Source organism: Mya arenaria, chromosome 14 (assembly GCF_026914265.1).
Source record: "Mya arenaria isolate MELC-2E11 chromosome 14, ASM2691426v1".
NCBI classification, from domain to species: domain Eukaryota; kingdom Metazoa; phylum Mollusca; class Bivalvia; order Myida; family Myidae; genus Mya; species Mya arenaria.
The window spans coordinates 24,742,855-24,764,088 of NC_069135.1; the positions used below are offsets into that span (position 1 = coordinate 24,742,855).

Here is a 21,234-nt window from a genome sequence, read left to right on the forward strand (position 1 = left end):
CGTCTGGGGGAGATCGAAAATGTAAACAAAGTGAAGGTAGGCTATTTTATAATATATAAGTTAGTTTAACACAGTTGATTAAGTTTTTTGACATTGCATAAAGATGCTCACTTTATTTGTAACAATATTTAGCAAATTTATATTTAAATGATTAATTGATCGCAGTTGCACAAGTTGATTTACAATACAGTTAAATGCAAAACCGCAGCCATGTACATTGACCTACTTAATATTTTAGTGTTTTCGCTGAAAAATACATTTGCTCATTAAAGTTCGTTTATGTTTTTCATAGAAAGTTGTGTTTGTTTCATCTGCAGGTATTATCTTTTTGATTATTTTCGTGCAAACTGAAAGGTTTTCATAGTAAGGTTTATATAATTATCCCTGTTTGCATATCTAAATATAAATATCATTGGCAAACGGGGGTTTCCTACTTTCGCTTTCTATTTGATTGTCGCTGATTTGAACTTAATTATGAAATAATTATGCATTCTCAATACAATATTTGAGTTTGTTAAAGCAAAGCTATTAACTTTATTCTTTTTGCAACACATTATGTGTACAGATCTTATTTTATTTCAAATAATTTATAATTATTATTTTTGCATACATTATATATACATTAGTATTTAAAGTTACGTGCGAAGCTCCAATAACGGTTATAACAAGGATGATGGATTTCCTGGTATAGGAACGTGTTCTTGAATACACAGAATAATTAAGATTACATATTCTGACACCTTAGAAGAAAATATTTTAAATATTTCGTAAGAAAAATACATCAGTGTTATTTTAAGCGCCTTACAAATGATGTGATAAGCCTGGACACGTAAACAAAAGGCTCAGCCCATTATTTGAAAAAGAAAACAAAAAAAACAAATAGTCACTTTTACCCTTACAAACGATGGATATTATGTTTAATGAATAGGCCAGTGGAATTGTAAAAGAATCGTTCACGTATATGTTATTTTTATGATGTACGTTTATAAGAAACCATACTCATTATAATTACGTCAGTCTTAATATTAGACTCAGGACTGATGAAACATCATTTTTACAATTATGATAAATTAACTACATTTACGATTTCAGAATGTGCTATTTTTAACCTTTACCGAATTGTTCACCAACTTGACTTCAGTCAGCATTTATAGGGCTAAACAAAAATGGTATCAAGTGTCAGGGTTTCACTTTTTTTCCCCAAAAAAACAGTGAAGGGTAGGAATGCATTTTATTCGATTTCATGTTTTTATTAGGCTTAATGTTAGAGCATCATTGGTGAATGGTGTTACAGTTATATTCTGTACAGCTTTAAAGGTTTTAAACTACATTTTAAAACACACACCTGAAAACAACAACAACAACAACAAAAAACTGACCATAACAACTGTAGGGTCGGTGCCTATTTCGTAGGTAAGGTCGGGTAACCCAAACCAAATGCATTTTTTAGGCCAAGAATGGAATGAAGTTTTAGGTCCATATTCACTTACGTTTTGAGTCTGATTTTGAGACTCAATACTCAAAACTAAAAGTACTTAATTGTTTAGTACAATTGTTATAAGAAAGGCAATATTGGTAAAACTGGCAAGTAAATGTTGAAAGTTCCATAAAACTCAGTTTCAGAAAAGCGACTTTCAGAATAATTTTATATCTTTGATATAGTTATTATTTACAGAAAATGAGAAAATAATTGCTAAACACGGAGTTATATGGCCAGTATAACAAATACAACGAATAATTGTATTTTCGGGTCTTGGTTCTCTAACTCAAAATTAAGACGTAAGTGAATAAGGAAGTTGATCCTGTATAAACTATTTGTTTATTTAATGATCAGTTGATACATTAGTTTTATTAGCCAATACCAAACTTCCTGGACGACATAAAAACTATTTTAATTTCCCTTTTCTACTTTCAATCATTGTGGTCCAATTAGTGTAATTATACCCCTAATTACTCTGGCCATGGGAATGATATCCTGGGAATTGAAACAAATACATGCAATTTTAATTAGTTTGCCCCGTTTCAGGTTATTTAAATCGTTCTTGTATTAACACTTCAACTGAAAAGTTTATACATTTAGTCAACTTTGTAGTTGAACTGTCAAAATGCTTCCTCTTCCCTGTAGCCGATTTGCAAAGCGTAATAGTGCAGTTTCTTTCCCGTAAGTTTATTTTACATTTATTCATTTATTGCTAGAATTTTTAAAGTTCCTATTTTGCTAATCAATGCTTTTATAAAGTTATTTGTACAACGAAATGTTTTTCCGAGCATTCATAATGGGGATCATAATTTTAACCTACGGACTACAAATGTTATACGATTCATCCTGTTATAACAATGAGAGCGCTTGTCATTTTTAAGAGTGCATGGATTGGATTGCATGTTTAAAATATTTCAAATGTATTTTACGTAACTGTCATAACTGGGATCATAATTCAAACCTACGGACTACAAGTGTTACACGATTCATCTGTTATAACAATGAGAATGCTTGTCATTAGTAAGAATGCATTGCATGTTAAAATATGTTCTATGTTCTTTAGGCTATGCATTTAAACGCATCTTAAAGTTTCTTTGTCGAAGCCTTGGTGTCACCAGCTTAGTTGTTGTGTGGTTTGCGTTGTACATAATCGTTGTCATGTTGACAAGAGCTTGGACACAGCGTTAAACAAATTAAATGAAACTTGTTGTTAAAATAATCGCATTAGAAAGTAATATTAATTATGATCCTGGCTAATTTCATTTTGGAATTGTGCCCCTTGATTGACTGAAACAAACACGAAGGAAAATAGGCATCTGTGTGCGAAGACTTGGTTCCCCAAACAAGTGGCACAGGCAACAATTTCCCAAAGACTGGACAAGTCCCCTTACTATCAAGATAGCCGATAATTCAATCTTATATTTCTATGAAAAAGTTTAGAATCCGGATCCCGTCTTTCAGATGTTCAGACCAACAGGTGGCGTAGGAGGTGGGGTACCGGGAAATGCACAGGTGAAGACTGGTTCCCTGCAACACACAGACAACTATACTTGGAATACGGCAGATATCCTGGGACGCGGGGCAACAGCCACGGTTTTCTTTGGGAGGCACAAGGTATGCAGTTGGTCCAAATTTGAACCACAATAGTTTCATTTAGTTATGTAAAACGTTCTATTAATCAATGCATGATTTTAGTCCATGAAAACAGTCGGGATATCTTCTTAAACTACAGACATTCAGGCGGCCCATTAGTCCATATTTGATATTTTTTACAAAAAATACTAAAAATCCTTACAAATAACTCTAATTTTGAAAGATCATCATTATGTCCTTTGTTTTTCTTTATTTGTCACTGGAAACATAAGCCGGAAATATGTTCCTATACAGTGTATTAAGTCTTTCATTCGATTGTGTTTTAATGTTAATCTTAAATCAATTTAAATCAATTGTTCAAGCAACTCTCACTGAATAAAGTTAAAGAGTTCTGGCTGTAGAAGACAAACTACAGATTGATTAATAATACAACTCAATATAAATACATGCACATTTTTATCTAGAAACACTTTAAATTATACTGACAATTCGATTTTCATAAATATTTTAAAATAGTTTAATTGGGGCACAGTATCATTGAGAGTCGTTTGATATATAGCTGAACAACGATGTTTAAACTTAATCAGTTCGAAATGTATATCGGACTATACCATGATTGTTTGGAATGAAATGGGGAACTCCGTTTGTGCAATATATAGATCGGGCAGACCACTTTACAGGACGTTAATGAATGATCTATAACATTTGTAAATTTAAAGGCCAAGTATGTTTTAGGGTTAAATAATTAGAGAAAAAAATGTGTATATAACTATGATTAAAAAGTATGGGAATGTCCAAGGGTTACACCAACTTGACCAGTGACTCGCTATATGCTTATGAGGTAGATATGTGGGCGTAGCTATTTGTAACAATAGGCATGGCAGTTGCCTGTTTCGTCCTACAAAGGACGACGCCGTGCTTTTTTTTACAAAAATTTGGAGATATACTGAACATCTTCAAAGAAAATTCACATGAAAAAAATTAGCTCCTGTTTCTAATATAAATGTGATGCAAGCATTTTCGAATGAACAATTATCAATGTTGTTTCGTGAAAAATTGCCGATTTAATCTGTCTATACTAATTGTCTTATTACCTCCCTTTTCTTCAACTGAATATAATTATGCTTGCAATTGATTTTTTTTCCTTAATAATTTTCATTTATTGCTGTTTTGCAGACGACTGGTGACGTCTGCGCGGTTAAGGTGTTTTACGAGAGAATCTCGCATCACATGACCACAACGAGACAACGCGAGATTGGCTCGTTACGAACCTTACAACATGAGAACATCGTCAAACTGCTTGCTCTTGAAACTGAGGTAGGTACGGTAACACCATCAACAACGACAACAGCTACGACAACGACTAGACAAAATCAACACTTCCGTAAATAAAATACAACAACACCAGAAGCAACTCAACTAGCAAAACCGATCTCACCCAAAACCATGGCAAGAAATGAAAGCGAAATTTATTTATCTGTTTCTTAATTTAATTGCTCTAGAACCTTTCCGGAATTGCTATGAAGGTACAGTTGGGAGATAGTTGGTAGTTGGTTATTTGAATACTCATCTACCTGTTAGTTGCCAGTTGATGTTAGTATTCAGCTACTAGATTATTCCCAGTTAATTTCATTGGTAGTTGGGGATTTAGATTTTGTCTTGGTTTATTGTGGTTATCCCACCATTTCCAGTTGGATATTCGCGATTAAACGACTATCAACAGTTTGTTGTTGGGGATTCAGTTCACTTTTTACATTTTTAACATCAAGACAAAGAGAAAAAGTGAACAAAATGAACTTCGTCTTCAACATCAATGGAATTGCAACATAGACAATACCTTTGGTTTCTTTGGTTTGATATCTATGTTATTTCTGGCGTATCCACACGTTAGAATATAATGATTTATCATTATATTGGCTGCGTTAGTCGCTGCGTCTTATACCGACCCGACTTCAACACTTTCAACCAAAGCCAAAGCAAATCTGTAACACAAACTATGATTGGCCAAAACTGTAGGGGCACAAAATTAATCCCCAACTAGGTAAAGTCATCAACTTTTTGGGAAGAAATCTAAATAAGTTACGTATTCGAAACTGGTGTTAAATTTTCAGTGGCCGACCTTACTGTCTCTTTAGGTACTTCTATGAAAGCGATATGAAAGTACGATCTAGTTGTTGAACAATGTATTCAGCGCCTTTTGTTTGAGTCAATTGAAGGAAGTTAGATCGAAAGGCCGCAATGGTTGCCCCAACTTCATAAGGAATATCCGACCCACAATAACCTAGTTCTCTTCTATCTCCATAGCTATAATGTTAAATAATCATTCCTGGTCAGCCCATATAATGTTGGTATCAGCTAAAAGTTAATTGCTGACTGATTACTAATATGGAAAATAATTGACCAAAAATGTATTTGACAAACGCTTTTGCAGTTTGTATATTTGTTCTCTATTTCAACTGAAATCGGACGTTGTATGACCTATTATGCAATATTTCAAGACAAAAAAAATGCGAGTTTGTTATCTTAGTCAGGTATACTATTTGTATATCCGTTTTCTGCACATGAAACTTTTTCAAATGATACCAAAACACATAGGGTGATCAAGCGTATTTTTACGTTTTCATAGGACGGATACCTAAAAGCGTATTCTGGGTAGTCTTTTCAGTGATACTGTAATACTCAATTCCATGCTGTTTCAGACGAGTACCGGAAACGAGGTTTTGGTGATGGAATACTGCAGCGGAGGGTCCCTGTACTCCATGCTGGAGCAGCCACAATACGCATATGGCTTCCCAGAGACGGAGTTCCTACTCTTCCTAAAACATATAGGTTGTTAATTTAAATTCGTATCTTTTTAGAAAAACGCATGTAGAGTCATTGTCATGAATTTTGTATTGTCGTTTTCGATGGTGTCTTCATGACATTTATGACGTAGTTCACAGTTTTACGTATTAATTACCATCTTTAGAAACCTTTATTCTGAAGCCTCTTCATTAGCACATTTGCGGAATGAATTTCATTAATACGAACACATACGAAAACAACCGCCCTCCATGCTTTATAATATTTTTCATTACGACATTGTGCGTCAGTATTGACCTATCGCTGTTAATGAATGCTAAGTGGGAGTGGGGAAGTGAGAGTTTGTCTTTTTTTTTCGGACATGTATTTTTTAGTAAAGTAACTTATATCTATTAGTTACCGCACAGTCATCCCGAGTTAGTGAACTTATACACGAAGGGAACTTCAATCCTGATGGTGTATTGGTGACGTTATGTTATTACATTGTTGTTTAATAACTGGCACGCGGTTTAAGTGAATAACGTTTCATTTTATCCGCATGCTAGTAACTGAACGGTTAAGCTCCGCCTACTGGTTACCGTAACGATATGGGAGTTAATCTGTATACGAAATGAAAGGACACACTCCCAAACATAGTTACAGTTAACCTCAATATATATTTGTTATCACTACTTCTTTGGTATCGTACACTGTTAACTATGTTGTGGTGTATGCACTATTTTTTGTATAAAATAAGTGCAGATGTTTCAATATATGCACGCTACTTCTTGCACAAAGTTTGGCAATATTGAACAACACTACAACTAAAGGCAAATAATTCATATATTGCGGCTCGCACTCTTAATGGACACTTTCAATAATTTGGGTATGAGGGCAATAAATTAACCTTGTAACTGTGTCAGTCACAACGGTTAACAGTGTAAAGTTATTTCATGGTTAATTGGGCAACAGTCAAGACCATGAATGTTCTTCCATGGCGTAGGGGTATTCGATAGGCCGACGGCAAAAGTTCGAAATATCATCCCCGAAAAGGGACAAAAAATAACCAATAACCATAAAATAAATGTTTTATTACTTAATCAAAAGTTAATCTAAACAAAAACAAAATGATTGTTTTATTACCTCATCAAAATTTTATTTGAACAAAGTGTAAAACATTAAAAAAACGTTAATGAAATGCCGTCTAAAATATGATTAGGAAATTCGAATGACGCCATAGCGCGAGTAGGAAACAGTTCATACTGTTGACCGGGGAAATGCTCTATCCATGACAAATTGATAGAAAACAGCAAAAAAAATACAAATTTGTATTTATAGACTGAATCAGGTAGTAAAGAATGATAAAGCGCAGTGCGTAATCGAGTACCGGGAACATCCGGATTCCGACGGTGATATGATTGAAGCAAATTAAGTAGGTCATAGTTTTTCTTGTGCAACGCTTGCTATGCGGTTAAGAAGTTCATTGATTAATCCAAGTTACAAATAGCGTATATAGTTGCTCAATTACAATATTTATATGAACATCTACAGAAACAAGTCCAGTAGTCGACAGTGAAAACATAAAGCCTGTCCAATGGCACAGGGTCAACGCCACAGGGTCAACGCCACAGGGTCAACGCCACAGGGTCAACGCCAATGGCATAGAACACAAAAGCAAACACTCACAAACCAGAAACATGGAAAAACAACACAAAACTCCACAAACAACACTCTTCATATGTTTATATAAAACAACACTGGGTTATCCAAGCACTCCCAATAAAGTAAAAACGTAAATGGTATAACTCATCAAGGAATGCTGTAACTTGTGGAAACTTAAGAATTAAATAAATGATAGTAAAACTAATAGGTAAACGCCAATTACTTCTATAATAAGGGAGGGATCCCAACTCTTATCTGCAGACGAAGAAATACAATTCAGAGTACCTAATGCAAAACACTTCCCAAAGATATGATGCAGATATTGTTTGAAACTATAAAATTCCCACACAGTCTGCCTTTCAGTTAACATATAAAAGGTTTGAAATAATCAAAGAAAACATTATTAAAAATAAAAAGACAATATATATTTGCTAAATTCTCCTTCGAAATTATAACCCTAAGTTAAATATTAAATAAAGTGACGTTATACGCTTAAACATTCCGAGTGAACCAAACGAATGAAAACAATATTTTAAAGATCTGCAAATTTTCAATTAAATCAAAGGACTGAAAATTTAGTTATGTAAGGACGCCATATTTCAACATTATATTATTGTAAAGAATTCATCCTCTAAAACCAGAAGGCAAGTACTTTTCCAGCTGCTGGAAACTTTTTATTTGACGAGTCTTTAAAAAAATTCACCTCAAAAATCGGGATGAGCAATACCTTCTGCAATCAGCGATTTCAGACTACTAATGTACTTAATTATGATATTTAAATGACCATAAAGAAATTTGATCAGTCGAGTATCATTGCTCAGTTACAAGTCCAGGTTACAAATACGAGTTTAATGTAAGACATTATAAACAATTCATCTGTTCCAAATGCATTAAAACATCATTCACATTCAGAACCATATCTTTTTCGGCTTCCCATTGTTTTCAACCCCAGTTCTTTAATCCGTTTACACATAATTAGTACCATAAGTTGATTGACTGACAAAATATCGTTTTCATGAATATTAATGAGGTCGAGCAAAAATTTCTTCCAATGAAATTGCATGTTACAATTTAAAACAATTCAATTTAAATTTCAAAAAATAACCATGACCTCATAAAAGGGGGTTTGTTACTAAATAACTAAATGAAAATGTTACTTAATACATAAAAAATCACATGACAAACGTTCACTGGTTTATATTCTAAAAAAGGTTTTCATTCTGCACTAACGAGATTCCCTCACTTATAATTCATGCGAAATGTAACACGACACTCAATAAAACAAAACGTGCAATATAACATTCTTTTCCATAATCCGGTTGGAAAAAACCTCGTTGTCCAATCCCTTTTTGCATGTCCTTTATTATAAGAACATAACCGATGGTACATAGCACTATTTCTGTCTCTCTGTTCTTTACCATATATTGTATAGATGTATGTTCATGAAATTCGAAATGATAACATTAATTCTTCTTCCTTACGCTAGTATTTTTTTCCAAAGAGGATTAAATATCTATTAATGTTACCAATTTGGCTTTTATGGAACATTTTCAGTATATTTCTTGGACACCTAACCGACTAATAACTCTCATTGAGTCGTTACACATATTCTAGCTTCGCACATGTCTTTCGTCACGTTGCATTATGCATTGAAATTCTCGTGTAAGAATGTCTATCCATGAAATGTCATATATTACGAAATTTACATATCTTTCGTCACGTTTCGTTACGCCATGCAAAATCTCACGTTGCAAAGTCTATCCTTGAAATTGTCATACAATTGAAATGATACATGTACCTCATTGAATCGGATACGTGAATTATATTGTAGCTTCTCACATGTATTTGATTTGTCACGTTGCTTTATGCAATGTAAGATCTCACGTTTGAAAATGTCTAAAATGTTTAAAGTTTAAATGTATCTACAGGCTCGCCTAGAATTCAACCTTACTAACACAAAAATAAAGTAAATTGTAAAACCGAGAATGACCTTTTCAAGGTAATAAGTTTTTGGTGCGGATTGGATATCCGAAAGCCAATTTTTTTATGTGGAAGAATAAAGAAAAAAAACCTACTGTATGCATGAGGATTCATGCATGCTTTTCATGAACTATCTACATTGTAGCAAAAAGTATCGATAGAAATAGCTTTGTCTGACGTATGTTTCATTTATATACATCAGTAATTGTGCTTTAGAGGGCAAACCACTCTGTTGTTACAAGGAATTTGATCAAATATTTGGGCTAGATGGATGGCTAGACTTTTATATCCCTTCATTATATGAAGAGCAACATTCTGCGTAGGGAATATTATTTTAGTCGGTTGATCTGTGGAATTGTAGTACTTCGAGTTGCTTGCGTGAAGTCCATATTGCACGAGAGCGAAGGTGACGGGACAACACTTAAAAAGTTAAAATACTCTGCAATTTATATCCTTTCTTATTTTAAACTTGAAAACAGCGTTTTTTAATTGAATTTAAATACCAATGCATAAAACATGTTAAAACTATTTTAAAAAACACACACACTTATGTCACTTAAGAGTAAGTGGTTGCTTTTGTTATACATTATTTTGCTCAAAACTTCTGATCCGAGTTTAAATATATACATAATGCCTAAAAACATGTTAAAACTTTTTTTAAAAAACACACACACTTATGTCACTTAAGATTAAGTGGCTGTGTTTTTTAAACATTATTATGTTCAAAACTTCTGATCCGATTTTAAATACATAATAAAGATATCACCATAATTAATAATCTGTATCTATCGATTTCTAGCGAACGGGATGCAGTACCTACGTATGAAGGGCTACATTCACAGAGATATCAAGCCGGGAAACATAATGCGATACATTGCGGATGATGGCAGGTAAGTACATACTGTAGCCTATAGGTTGATCTAATTTCACGAGCCCACTTGTCGATATCGTAGTTTTGCCAAATTCACGACGCCATTATTAAAACATGTGAAAGCTACGTACAATTGAATATAGTTTACTAAGTTTTAAAGGGGCAACATATATGTTTACACTTGGTGGATGCATTCTGTTTTTAATTCAAATGGATTTATATGTTTGTCTCTTTTGAATTTAATGATCAGAAAAAAATTGTTTACAGTTTTATTATATTAGCATTTAAGATTAGGGTTTCCATTTAATATCTACATCGCCCTACTTAAACGTCAATGTATCGCTGTTTTGTACAGCAAGTAAACGAATCGCATTATTTTTTGTTTTTATCATTTAAGTCAAATGAGTTGAACACAATAAGGCATCTATAAATCTATCAAGCGTAAACCTATATTGTGCCCGTTTTAAATACTTGACGCGATTGATCAGCCTGGAATTGAAACAATAGACGATACATGTATCTTTTAATACGCCAACTGAGGGGGCTGTTTTTGGTCCGTTTTTATGACTGCGGCTTAGGTCCATAGCGTATACCCATGGCAGTTTTTAACAAACTTTCAGGAAAGGTTTGTAGGTAGTGTGCTTTTCAATTTGTTCCCATCCGTCTTACTGTCATTGATTAACGGTTCTTTTTTATTCTTACTCCGCAATATTGTTACCTTGTCATACCACGGAAGTTCAATCTTTAGTTTTATGTTGATTGATAGTTTGCAATGATTTTTATATCATTTTCATTTCGTTGTCTCGTATTTCCTAAATATTTGTTGTTGTCATATTGTGTATGTGTGTGCGATAGGTGTACGATATATGTAATACGTATTGAAATTCAATCTTATATCACATTGGAAATCACGCGCTTCTGTGCCGCTTCGTTTTGTTTTCAAATTTCAATAATAGACCAATGCTGCTTTGGAAATTAAAAACAATATAATTCTTATGTCCTCGAAAAGAGTGTATTGGCAAACATTTCGTATGTAGCTGACTAACAAAGTAATAACGGCGGTTATTCAATAACATTGTTTTTACGCAAACGTCCTTGAGACTTAAAATATCAACAATAAAATTAATATCACCATGAAGCAACTTCAATATATTTGCTTGACCATCGTTTAGTTAGCAGCTGACAATCAAATAAACCAATGCGTGTCTGACTTATTTCTGTTTTGCGCAAACTGTTATATGTATGCGGACTAGTCCTTGCCTCGAACGACATTGATAATTTTAAGATGCACTCTTGCTCCCAAATAAGCAGTACCACCGCTGATAAACTTGTTTTAATTTATCGAAAAGGATGAACAAATATCGAAAACAATGGTTCTTAAGAAGGATATCGTGTTAAATTTAAAAGAAAGGTGCAGAAGTCACGGTATTTCCACCTTATGAAATGTACTTTCAAGTAGCCCTCCATCTTCGGATCGTGTTCGGAAAATGCTAATTTGCACAATGAATGTCAACCAGAAATCACAACGCGTAACGACAGCACACACAAAGATACTTCGCAAAAAGAAAGACATTAATAGATCGCCCGAATAGTCGGTATTAAATATGTTTTGTATCTTTTTTATTGTATTCGTGCAGTTTATTTGCGATGTTATTTCCAAATATTACGTTGACTTTCTTGATTATTCGGGAGAGTCCAAGTTAGTCGCATTCGCACGTGTCCGAAAGAGTTACTAGTTTATTTTCACTTCTCGCTGTCTCGCGGTTTGTCCGTAAAGTAAAATGTCTAAATGCTGAACTTGACATCATTCATAATCTTGTTGCAACTGTTTTGATTTAAGTGCTATCTCAATAGTATGCACGATGAGGTCACGGGCATTTACGAACGTCACCCGAACGCTTCCTCGGAGACGATCGTTGAACTCCGTAAATATTTAAGGATCCACCAGCCATTTAATATTTATGCGTTTTCAGCTATTAAATATGTTACAGTCTAGTTATCGTAAATTGATATTTTCCATAAATGCATTATTTAGTAAGTTGGTAAAGGTTTATCACATGGCGATGATGAAACATGAATATCGGTGTGCATTAATTATCTTTTAAGTTTTCACTTAACAACCCATTACAAAATAACCATGCAGATATTGTGAAGAAAAACCTGAAGTAACGAAATGAAAGTTACAGGGATATACCCTATATATAATCTTCATTTCCGTTCAAAAAACAAAAAAGGACATCCCCATACCAGATGAGTCACGCGCAACATACGCCACTTCTGATTTATTGTACTGTTTGGTTTATGAAACTTACATCGTGTCTTCAATATAGGGCAATTAAATACATACTTAGGACTTTTAATTAAAATGTGAAAACAAATAATCGTCAAAAATCACGATTGTTATAGGAACTACCTGACATCAACTTCTGATCTAAATGACTTTGTGTTAGGACGTCGATAAGCAAATTCGAACGCGCTTTTTTGCTGAAATTTACATATTTTGCGTTATCTTTGTCAACTTTTACATATGTATAATTAAAGGCCATTGTGTAGTCTCTCAATTTTTCTTAATATTTATTGATTTCAAGATGTGTATGTTTTATGTTATGAAATTAAATCTCATACCACATTGGAAACTACGTGCTTTTGCGGTTGAACAATTGTAAATAGAAAAAAGAGAGTTTCTTTTGCATTTATGCGGCGCGCCAATGACAATCGAGGACTTTTCAAAATTACTTAAGGTAGATCGATTAAGATGAATGTACCTACAAATTACACATGAGTTAGAGTCTATCTACAGAAAATAGAGCGGACCCCAATATCACAAATATATTAATTCAAATCTCAATCTAAGCTTATTTTACCACATAACATCAAAAGTTATAAGACGTATCGATAAAAATATTTGGATGAATATTTAAAAAATTTTTTTAACTCGAGTTAAAAATGCACTTTGAGTTAATGTTAAAAAACAAGTTGTACTATATTACATTTTGCTGTAGAATGTTGTTTTCCTTTGAATCTTCTCCACGTATGTTTTATAAGAATGCGCTTTTAAAAAGTGTAAAGAACATATACTACTTTTTTTAAACGTTTGATGTTATGTGGCTTAATGAGTTGACACTGAGGTTGTGATTTGACTTTGAGGTATTTGCGTGGTGTTTGGGACCGCGTTACCTTGGTCTGCGACACTAGAGCACTATGTTTCAGGCCCAACAGGCATTGAACAAATCGCACACAACGTTAGGCTAACATTATTGTTTTTGTTTCCATTTACATCGCAAAATTAAATAGGGTAGGTAGGTAGACATAACGTTTTTATCTCTGTTTTTTTGACCGGAAGTCTGTACCAAACCGACCTATACCAACTTGAATTTTCGAATTCAGGTCGTTGTATAAATTGACTGACTTCGGTGCTGCACGTGAACTTCAAGATGATGAAACGTTTACCTCCATCTATGGGACTGAAGAGTATTTGGTATGTTTTTTCTCCTTTAAAATCAAAATACAGTATGTTAGTGTAGCTCCGTGTATGCACTTAAGGCTGGGTCTGCAAATTGAAATATACAATATTCATTGCAAATTATATTTTATTGGAAGATAACAAGACAAACAGTAAAATGTTTACATCCGATTCGTATTGCATGAGTTGGGATGTCAAATGTTGGTTTCAATGCATCTTAAATGTTATTGCAAAAGTTAATTTAAGTATTAACTTAAACAAACTTTGAATAACACATTTTGGTGCTAGATGGTCAGAGTCGTGATAACCTTTTCTAGACCATGACGGACACTCCCGACAAGCGACAAATCAAGATTCGTGAAACTCTAGAAAATTGCTTAAAACTGAACTATGCACTAGAACTGTTAACTTCATTATGAACGCCAGTTTCCACGGATGTACGAACAAGCCGTGTTGCGGCGACCTGGGGCCCAGAATTTCGACGCATCGGTTGACATCTGGAGCCTCGGTGTAACGATGTACCACGTCATCACTGGCAGGCTCCCGTTCCAGCCGTTTGGCGGACGTAACAACGCTGCTACCATGTATGTCAAATTGTATTGGTTTAGTTTAGTGTTCAAATTGTTTCAAATTAGAAGAAGAATGCATTTTGCCATGTCGTCTATTTGATTTCGCTTGATCAAGAGGCGTTCAACGAAAAATACAACAATGGTGTGTTGGCTACTGTTTAACTTGACGAAACGGCTTTGCTTGCGTTGGATTATTGACCGCGCGCTGTTTTTCGAAACTGAAATTAACAGCCATTTGATATCCCTTTATATAATTTTGTTTAAATTATTTGGGCATACTACCAAGAATGATATGTGAAAGGATACAACATTTATTCTAACAGCATATAGCTCAATTGTTTTATTTTTCAAGGCACCTTATAACTTCTAAAAAACCTGAAGGAGCTATTTCCGGTGTACAGACTACTTCAAACGCTCCAATCCAGTGGAGTCATAAACTTCCTGAAACTTGCCAATTGTCCAGGTAAACATGCTTTCCGAAAACCTGCCAATTGTACAGGTAAATATGCTTTTCGGAAATCTGCCCATTGTCCAGGTAAAAAAGCTTTTGGTTAACCTGCCAATTGTCCAGGTAAACAAGATTCCCGAAAACCTGCCAATTGTCCCGGTTAACATGCTTTCCGAAAACCTGCCAATTGTCCAGGAAATCATGCTCTCCGAAAATCTGTCAATTGTCCAGGAAAACATGCTTTCCGAAAATCAGCCAATTGTACAGGTAAACATGCTTTTCAGAAACCTCCCAATTGTCCAGGTGATCCAAGTTTTTCGTTAACCGGCAGGTATATTTGCTTTCCTTCAACTTAAACAAAACTCCTTTTTAAAGGTACACCGGTGAAGGTCAAACAAACATAAAAAACAAACAAAACGTTACGAGACAACACACATTAAACTACCAAAAGTTTGCACACTAGTTCCCATTTTGTTTGTTCAACCAATTTCTTGAGACACAACACATGTTTAAGTAAGCCATAAGGTCATTTCGTGATCGTCATTTGCGTTTCATTCATGTTGTGTATGCAAATTAAGTGCTGTGATTGACCATCGTTAAGTATTGCATTTACCACCATGGTAGAAAGAATGTAAGTGTTGGACATGTTGAATTCTCCACATTGTGCCGCTGTATACTTCAACAGAACATACTGTTTAAACTAAATAACGATGTAAACATATATTTAGTACCCTTAAAGGCATTTCAATTAATATCCGTTAAAATCTAAAAGCTTGTTTCACCAAGATTTTTAATTTTGAAATCCGAGTTAATTAACAGTCCAACATGATGGCCGAAAGGTCTTGCTCAGTCGACTTGGTAACGTATAACTAAAATTACTCGTTTACGGATATATTTCACTCCCTGTTAAGATATCGATTGCAATAGTATGGCGTGTCCAGGGGTTGATTTTATATAAAAGCTTAAGTCGTCAAACGGAACATCAAATGTTTCGTCTAATCTGATTTTGTTTATACTATTGATGTTGATCAGATTATAAGGGTTCAGGGGGATATTTTTCGTCATAGCTTTGCATGAAACCTGCCCTTGGCTTAGTTTCATGAACAAAACTTAAGCGATGTAACGGAAGAGCAGACAATATGGTTATCTGATTGAGCTTCTATAATTAATGTCTAATTGCATGAAAGGATTCCTGGCGCGATACTATTTTTGCAACTTAAATCTTTTCGTGAATCTATTCTCAGCATGTAATTAGTTTGACAATCCCCGTTTCTCTTTGGTAGGCAGTTACAAGGGCGTCTGGTGCCGATGTTAGCCGGCCTTATGGAATTGGATGCAGAACGGATGTGGACATTTGAGCGATTTTTCCAGTCCGCTAGTCAGCTGACGTCCATGCTTCCCATACGCTTGTTCCTGTGTTGCTCAGCGGAACACTGTGCGCTCTATGTGGACAAAATGGATTCGTAAGAACTTACATTGTTCTTGTTTCCCCGTCTAGAATAAGAAACAATTGGAAGGGGGATTTTCATACAACTTAATTTTGTAACCACATATCTATTAATTTACAAGGACATTTGCAGGAAACGAAATGGTTAACATTTGTTCAGTAGTTTTCTTGAATATTTGCAATTTAAGAGCCAATTTGGTGTTAAAACATCTACATTACTATAATGTGAATTTGACAGACCTTCCCCGAAAAATTGATAATAATAATAAGAAGAAGAATAATAATAGTAAGAATAATAATAATAGTAATAATTTTATTTTAATTTTACAATGAAAATAAGTAGGTCTTTTATCATATATACGTATATCACAGTACATCTTTATCCGTACAAACATTTCGCAAATGTTTGGTTGTGATTCGATTTAGAAAAAGAAAACGTTACAGCACACCTCGCTAAGCCTCGATGTGGTACAGTGGCATTTCATGTTAACAACCTTTTTCTGCGAATTCCGTGTTTTGATTGAAAAAAAACACAACACAACAGCATTTTCAATGAAATGTGCGTACTGTAGTCTATCCCAGAATATTTGATAATATTTTACATATGTATGACTACGTGATATTTGAATGCTATTTTATCTGCGAATTCAGCGTCTTACAACAATAGAAATATATGTGTAACTAAAACTATCGTATGTAAACAAACATCGTCAAGTTGAGTTTTTATCATGCAAAGCTACGGAGGAAGCAATCTAGAACCAGCATTTGTTTAAAAAATATATATTGTAAATAGTCCTCTTCGTCAGTGTGGGGGAAATTGACGACACCTTCTACTACTTCTTCCGATGGCCACTATATAGTGACATATCATAAATTATCTTTTTTAGACTCGTATCGTCCCTTTTTCTTCTGTTTGGTTCCAAACACGTCATGGAACAGTCGAACTTCACTATATTTAAACATGTCCAAACCTGTCCTCCGCCAGTTGAACATAATCTGAGCATTACATTCTTAATACGAACATAAAGCCGGTGTCTACCTCGTCGCATTGAACGGTCCAACATCTCTCATTTCGTCTTTACATACACTTAACTAATCTTTCTCAAAATCACTTACAACAAGCCCTTTTTAATATTTTTCATTATTTAATATACTAACCACTCACATTTGTTTACAAAAACCACAATATATTAAAAGCAGCCTGCACGAATGACAAAGGCGAGACTTTGAATAAGCTTAACGCTTTCTTCTCAATTCTGACTGTAATATCTACTATCTTTTAGGCATTTTGTATGTCTATGTTTTCTGATCTATTCATTGTATTTGCTTGATCAATTTTTGTGTTTGGATATTTTCATTTGTACAACTTATTTAAATAAATACTGTGAACTGTAGAATGATCAGTGTCTGTAGATATATGAAAGTCAAATTACCGGAAAGGTTTCCTTGCAGAACCAATAACTTGCTCATTCTTTATTCATGAAAACGAGATTTGCCTAGCCGAATCGACAAAGGTGCAGAACATAGAATAGCGCAGTAGTGTATCGAGGGTATCCGACGATGGTGGACAATGGGCATCAACGAGCGTACGAAGAATTACCTATAGAATAGCAATATTACTTTAAATTAATCATTTAGTGAGCGTCACAACAATGAAATCGAAAGTTTAAGTTGCTTATTCAAAAAAACATTGCTAAAGCTGACCAATAGAGCTCGTAGTTTCGCTGTTACAATAACTCAGAAATATTAATTCGAAAAGCAGAACTTACGATACGTCCGTTGATAGCATGGACCGTAAGTCTGTATTACATTGTATATTGAACTCACTGTACCGTACTTTGAGGTTAAGTAGTGGTTTTGTTTGTATAATTTTGGCCGGAAAAGATGGGAGGGAGCGGGCGAACTTGCAATAAAAAATGTATCGTTGTGAGAAGGCGAATTATTCAAACCATGACAACATGATTCTCCCATCTAAGTTTAAATTTCAGGAAAAAAAACCCATATGTATTGCGAATTCACTGTTTGCGAAAACTCTGCTGCATTTTTGCAGGTACTCGTTGCTGCAAGAGCGCATTGCGGCAGAGACTGACATATCTGCAGGGGAGCAGTTAATTCTATGGCACGATACAGAGCTATGTGATCTTGTTGACCAAACAGCGCCAATTCAGAACTACCCGAAATCCATAACGGGGGCAAGACTCTATGTGATAAATAAACAAATCATGGAAACTGGAAAACTTATGTTAATGTATGTCCGTAAGTATACTTGTCGTAAATTAACACGACGATCATGATCTCAATATTTTAATATCTGATATTAATTTGAGCTTCAGCTATTCGATGTTTTACATTCGATCTGCGTATTTGGGTATGTAGGATCTGTAAAGAGACGTCATATAATGTAATCTTTGTTCAACGACTTCTTGAAATACTTTAAAAAGGGAACCTTTTAAGTCGGAAGCCTCGAAAATATATATGTCCATCGTCCCACTCAGAATGAATTTAACAAAACATTTTGTCAATAAATCCTTTTCGGGCGAATGCGAATTTTAATAAACAATATCTCTTTGGGACATATTAAATAGCTTTATTACAATCATGACATCCACCTTCCAACATGATTCGAGAAACCAATGCTCAAATAAACCAGTTCTCTTTACTACCATGCAAGCCAGTTCATTCGCCTATCCGCAAGTTCGTGTACCCCTTGCAGCTAGCGTAGAACGTTTTTGTATTGCTCTTGTTCACATCCCCATACAATTAACATATATGCACTGTACTGTTTAGATTAGGATACGTATCAGACAATTTGTTAGATTTGTTTTCTAAAAGTCAGTTTGAATACTATCTAATGCTTTTAAGGGAATAAGAATTTATTACACCTTAATACTTCTAGCGGAGTTTCCGGATGTTTCGAGATTTGACAATCTTGACCTGGACTCTCACGCAGCCAAACGGGCGGCAGCGGTCGCATGTCTGCTCCATACGTCAGTCCATCGGTGTCTTGAACAACAGAAACACATATACAAGGGCGAATTGCTCTTCAGGTATGTTATAGTTTGCTCGTAGCTCTATTGTTAAGATAGCTATGCCTGGCTCTTTTACATTGCTATGTCTTATATTTTTATCTTGCTAGGCATTTGTTCGTGTAATATATGAAAGTATAAACTTAAGTACGAATTTGAACGTTCAACGTTTCCTGATCAGAAACCTTCAGATCATAATAACAGTCGTAAAGAACTGAAACAAGAAGTGTCACATGACTTTTATCTTTGACCTACTGACCTACAGATCATTAGAGCTTATCTGCTGGTTGTGAAAAACCTGCCTCCGACGTTTGAGGTCCCTGGGGTGCATCGTTCTTCAGTTATTAATCGCCAACGAAATTAAGCTAAAGATTACCATGGCCTTGACCTTTGTTCCATTTTCCTCTAAAAGAGTTCATCTATTGGTCACAAGTTGTTTATCGGAAATTTTGAGGACGGACTGACGCGCTTATGGACGAACGGATAGTCGGTCTGATTAATAATTGCCACCCTTTGGGCCATACAATATGTTGATTAAGCAATTTGGTCTCGGAACTAACCTAAAGAGTATCAGTACTTTACTAAATACCAGTACTTAGTAGGACGATTTGTACACATAACACTAGACTAGAGAATATAATAAGATTTTCAACCACATCAAAAGCTTGTATATTTATTGCAAACAAAACCCAGAACATATTTAGCATCAATACAATATTACTAGGCGTTAACTTATGAGGACGTGCTGTCCTACGTACCGTCCTCCTCTACTTGCCTACTAAATACTCTTTCATGTTCAGCCTGCAGGAAACTGTAAGGAAAAACATATTTATCCATTTTACGACTCTACTTCAATGCCTCTATGGAAAAACGCGGTAAATTGACATAAAAGAAGTTTCAAAAGTAGTTGCTACATCTTATCGCGTGAATGGAATGTGTTTAGGATAGAAACTGACGTGAAGTCACTTCTGATACACAATGCAATCGATCGATAGAACTGGCCGAGACTTTGCGACAGATCAATGGAAGAAGTTCCCACAAGTTTTCACACGATATTATCATTTTACTCACCCGCGATCTGATGATTTTTTACGCCTGGGGGAAATAAATGTTAAAGGAATTGGTTTTGTGTATATAAAAATAGTTATCCATCATTTTTCAGGCGATTCCTGAAGCGCATCGTTTGGCACTCAGAATGGATCGTCCCAGAAATGAGGATTACTCTACAGGAGATGTTTTACCGACAGGAGTCATTTTCAAAGTCTTTCAATCTGTTACTGCAATTGTTTAGCACCCTAGACAACTCTATGCATTTTGAGGACCATGTAATATCAAAGGTAGTTTTTAGCTTTGTTTTTGCCGTTTGGCAATTTAACCTATAAACACGTTTAATGCATTTCGTTTGCAATCAAAATGCATATTTATTTTGGTGTTAAGTAATAGAATTTTATTTAAAAACCGTGGTTACAGGGATGTTTAACAAAATGTTATTAATATCTATAGTACTAATATGAATATTAATTTACTTTGCCTGAAAATTGTCATTATCAATCCAAAAGAGTAGCGCCATTTTCTAAAACAACTTTTTTTTAAATTGTTTTATTATGCATCATGTAACGAATACAATTTATAAACAACAGTGATGCGTACGACAAACGCATGCTTATTTAGGGCTTTCATTAAATGCCATTTTTACAATATGAAGTATATTATTTTATACTACGTAATGTAAGGTATATCTGCCACAAGATTATAGATATATTTTAACGCGTGCGATATTTATGGCAGGTTGGTCTACATTCGGGAATACGGGAACCTGTTCGACAACTATCAACTTGTATGCAGGACAAGGCCCTTCAAGAATTTTATACTAAGGTAATGGAAATGCGCGTTTTATTATGTATTCCTCATATT

General features: G+C 34.6%; 1 protein-coding gene across 2 annotated transcripts in view; it reads left to right on the forward strand.

The window, feature by feature from the left end:
* Positions 1–21,234, forward strand: part of LOC128218119 (serine/threonine-protein kinase TBK1-like) — a 29,234-nt gene continuing 8,000 nt past the window's right edge. Inside the window, exons 1-13 of one of the 2 annotated variants that reach the window (XM_052925671.1) lie at positions 1–36; positions 2,942–3,094; positions 4,250–4,390; positions 5,773–5,902; positions 10,296–10,386; positions 13,755–13,845; positions 14,257–14,414; positions 14,752–14,862; positions 16,131–16,310; positions 18,345–18,550; positions 19,191–19,341; positions 20,483–20,657; positions 21,109–21,195. In XM_052925671.1, the coding sequence (XP_052781631.1) occupies positions 2,942–3,094; positions 4,250–4,390; positions 5,773–5,902; positions 10,296–10,386; positions 13,755–13,845; positions 14,257–14,414; positions 14,752–14,862; positions 16,131–16,310; positions 18,345–18,550; positions 19,191–19,341; positions 20,483–20,657; positions 21,109–21,195 (1,674 nt within the window). In that variant the 5' untranslated portion in view covers positions 1–36. Of the gene's footprint in view, positions 37–2,040; positions 2,162–2,941; positions 3,095–4,249; positions 4,391–5,772; positions 5,903–10,295; positions 10,387–13,754; positions 13,846–14,256; positions 14,415–14,751; positions 14,863–16,130; positions 16,311–18,344; positions 18,551–19,190; positions 19,342–20,482; positions 20,658–21,108; positions 21,196–21,234 lie in introns of those variants that run through there. The other variant, XM_052925670.1, reaches the window with a different exon arrangement.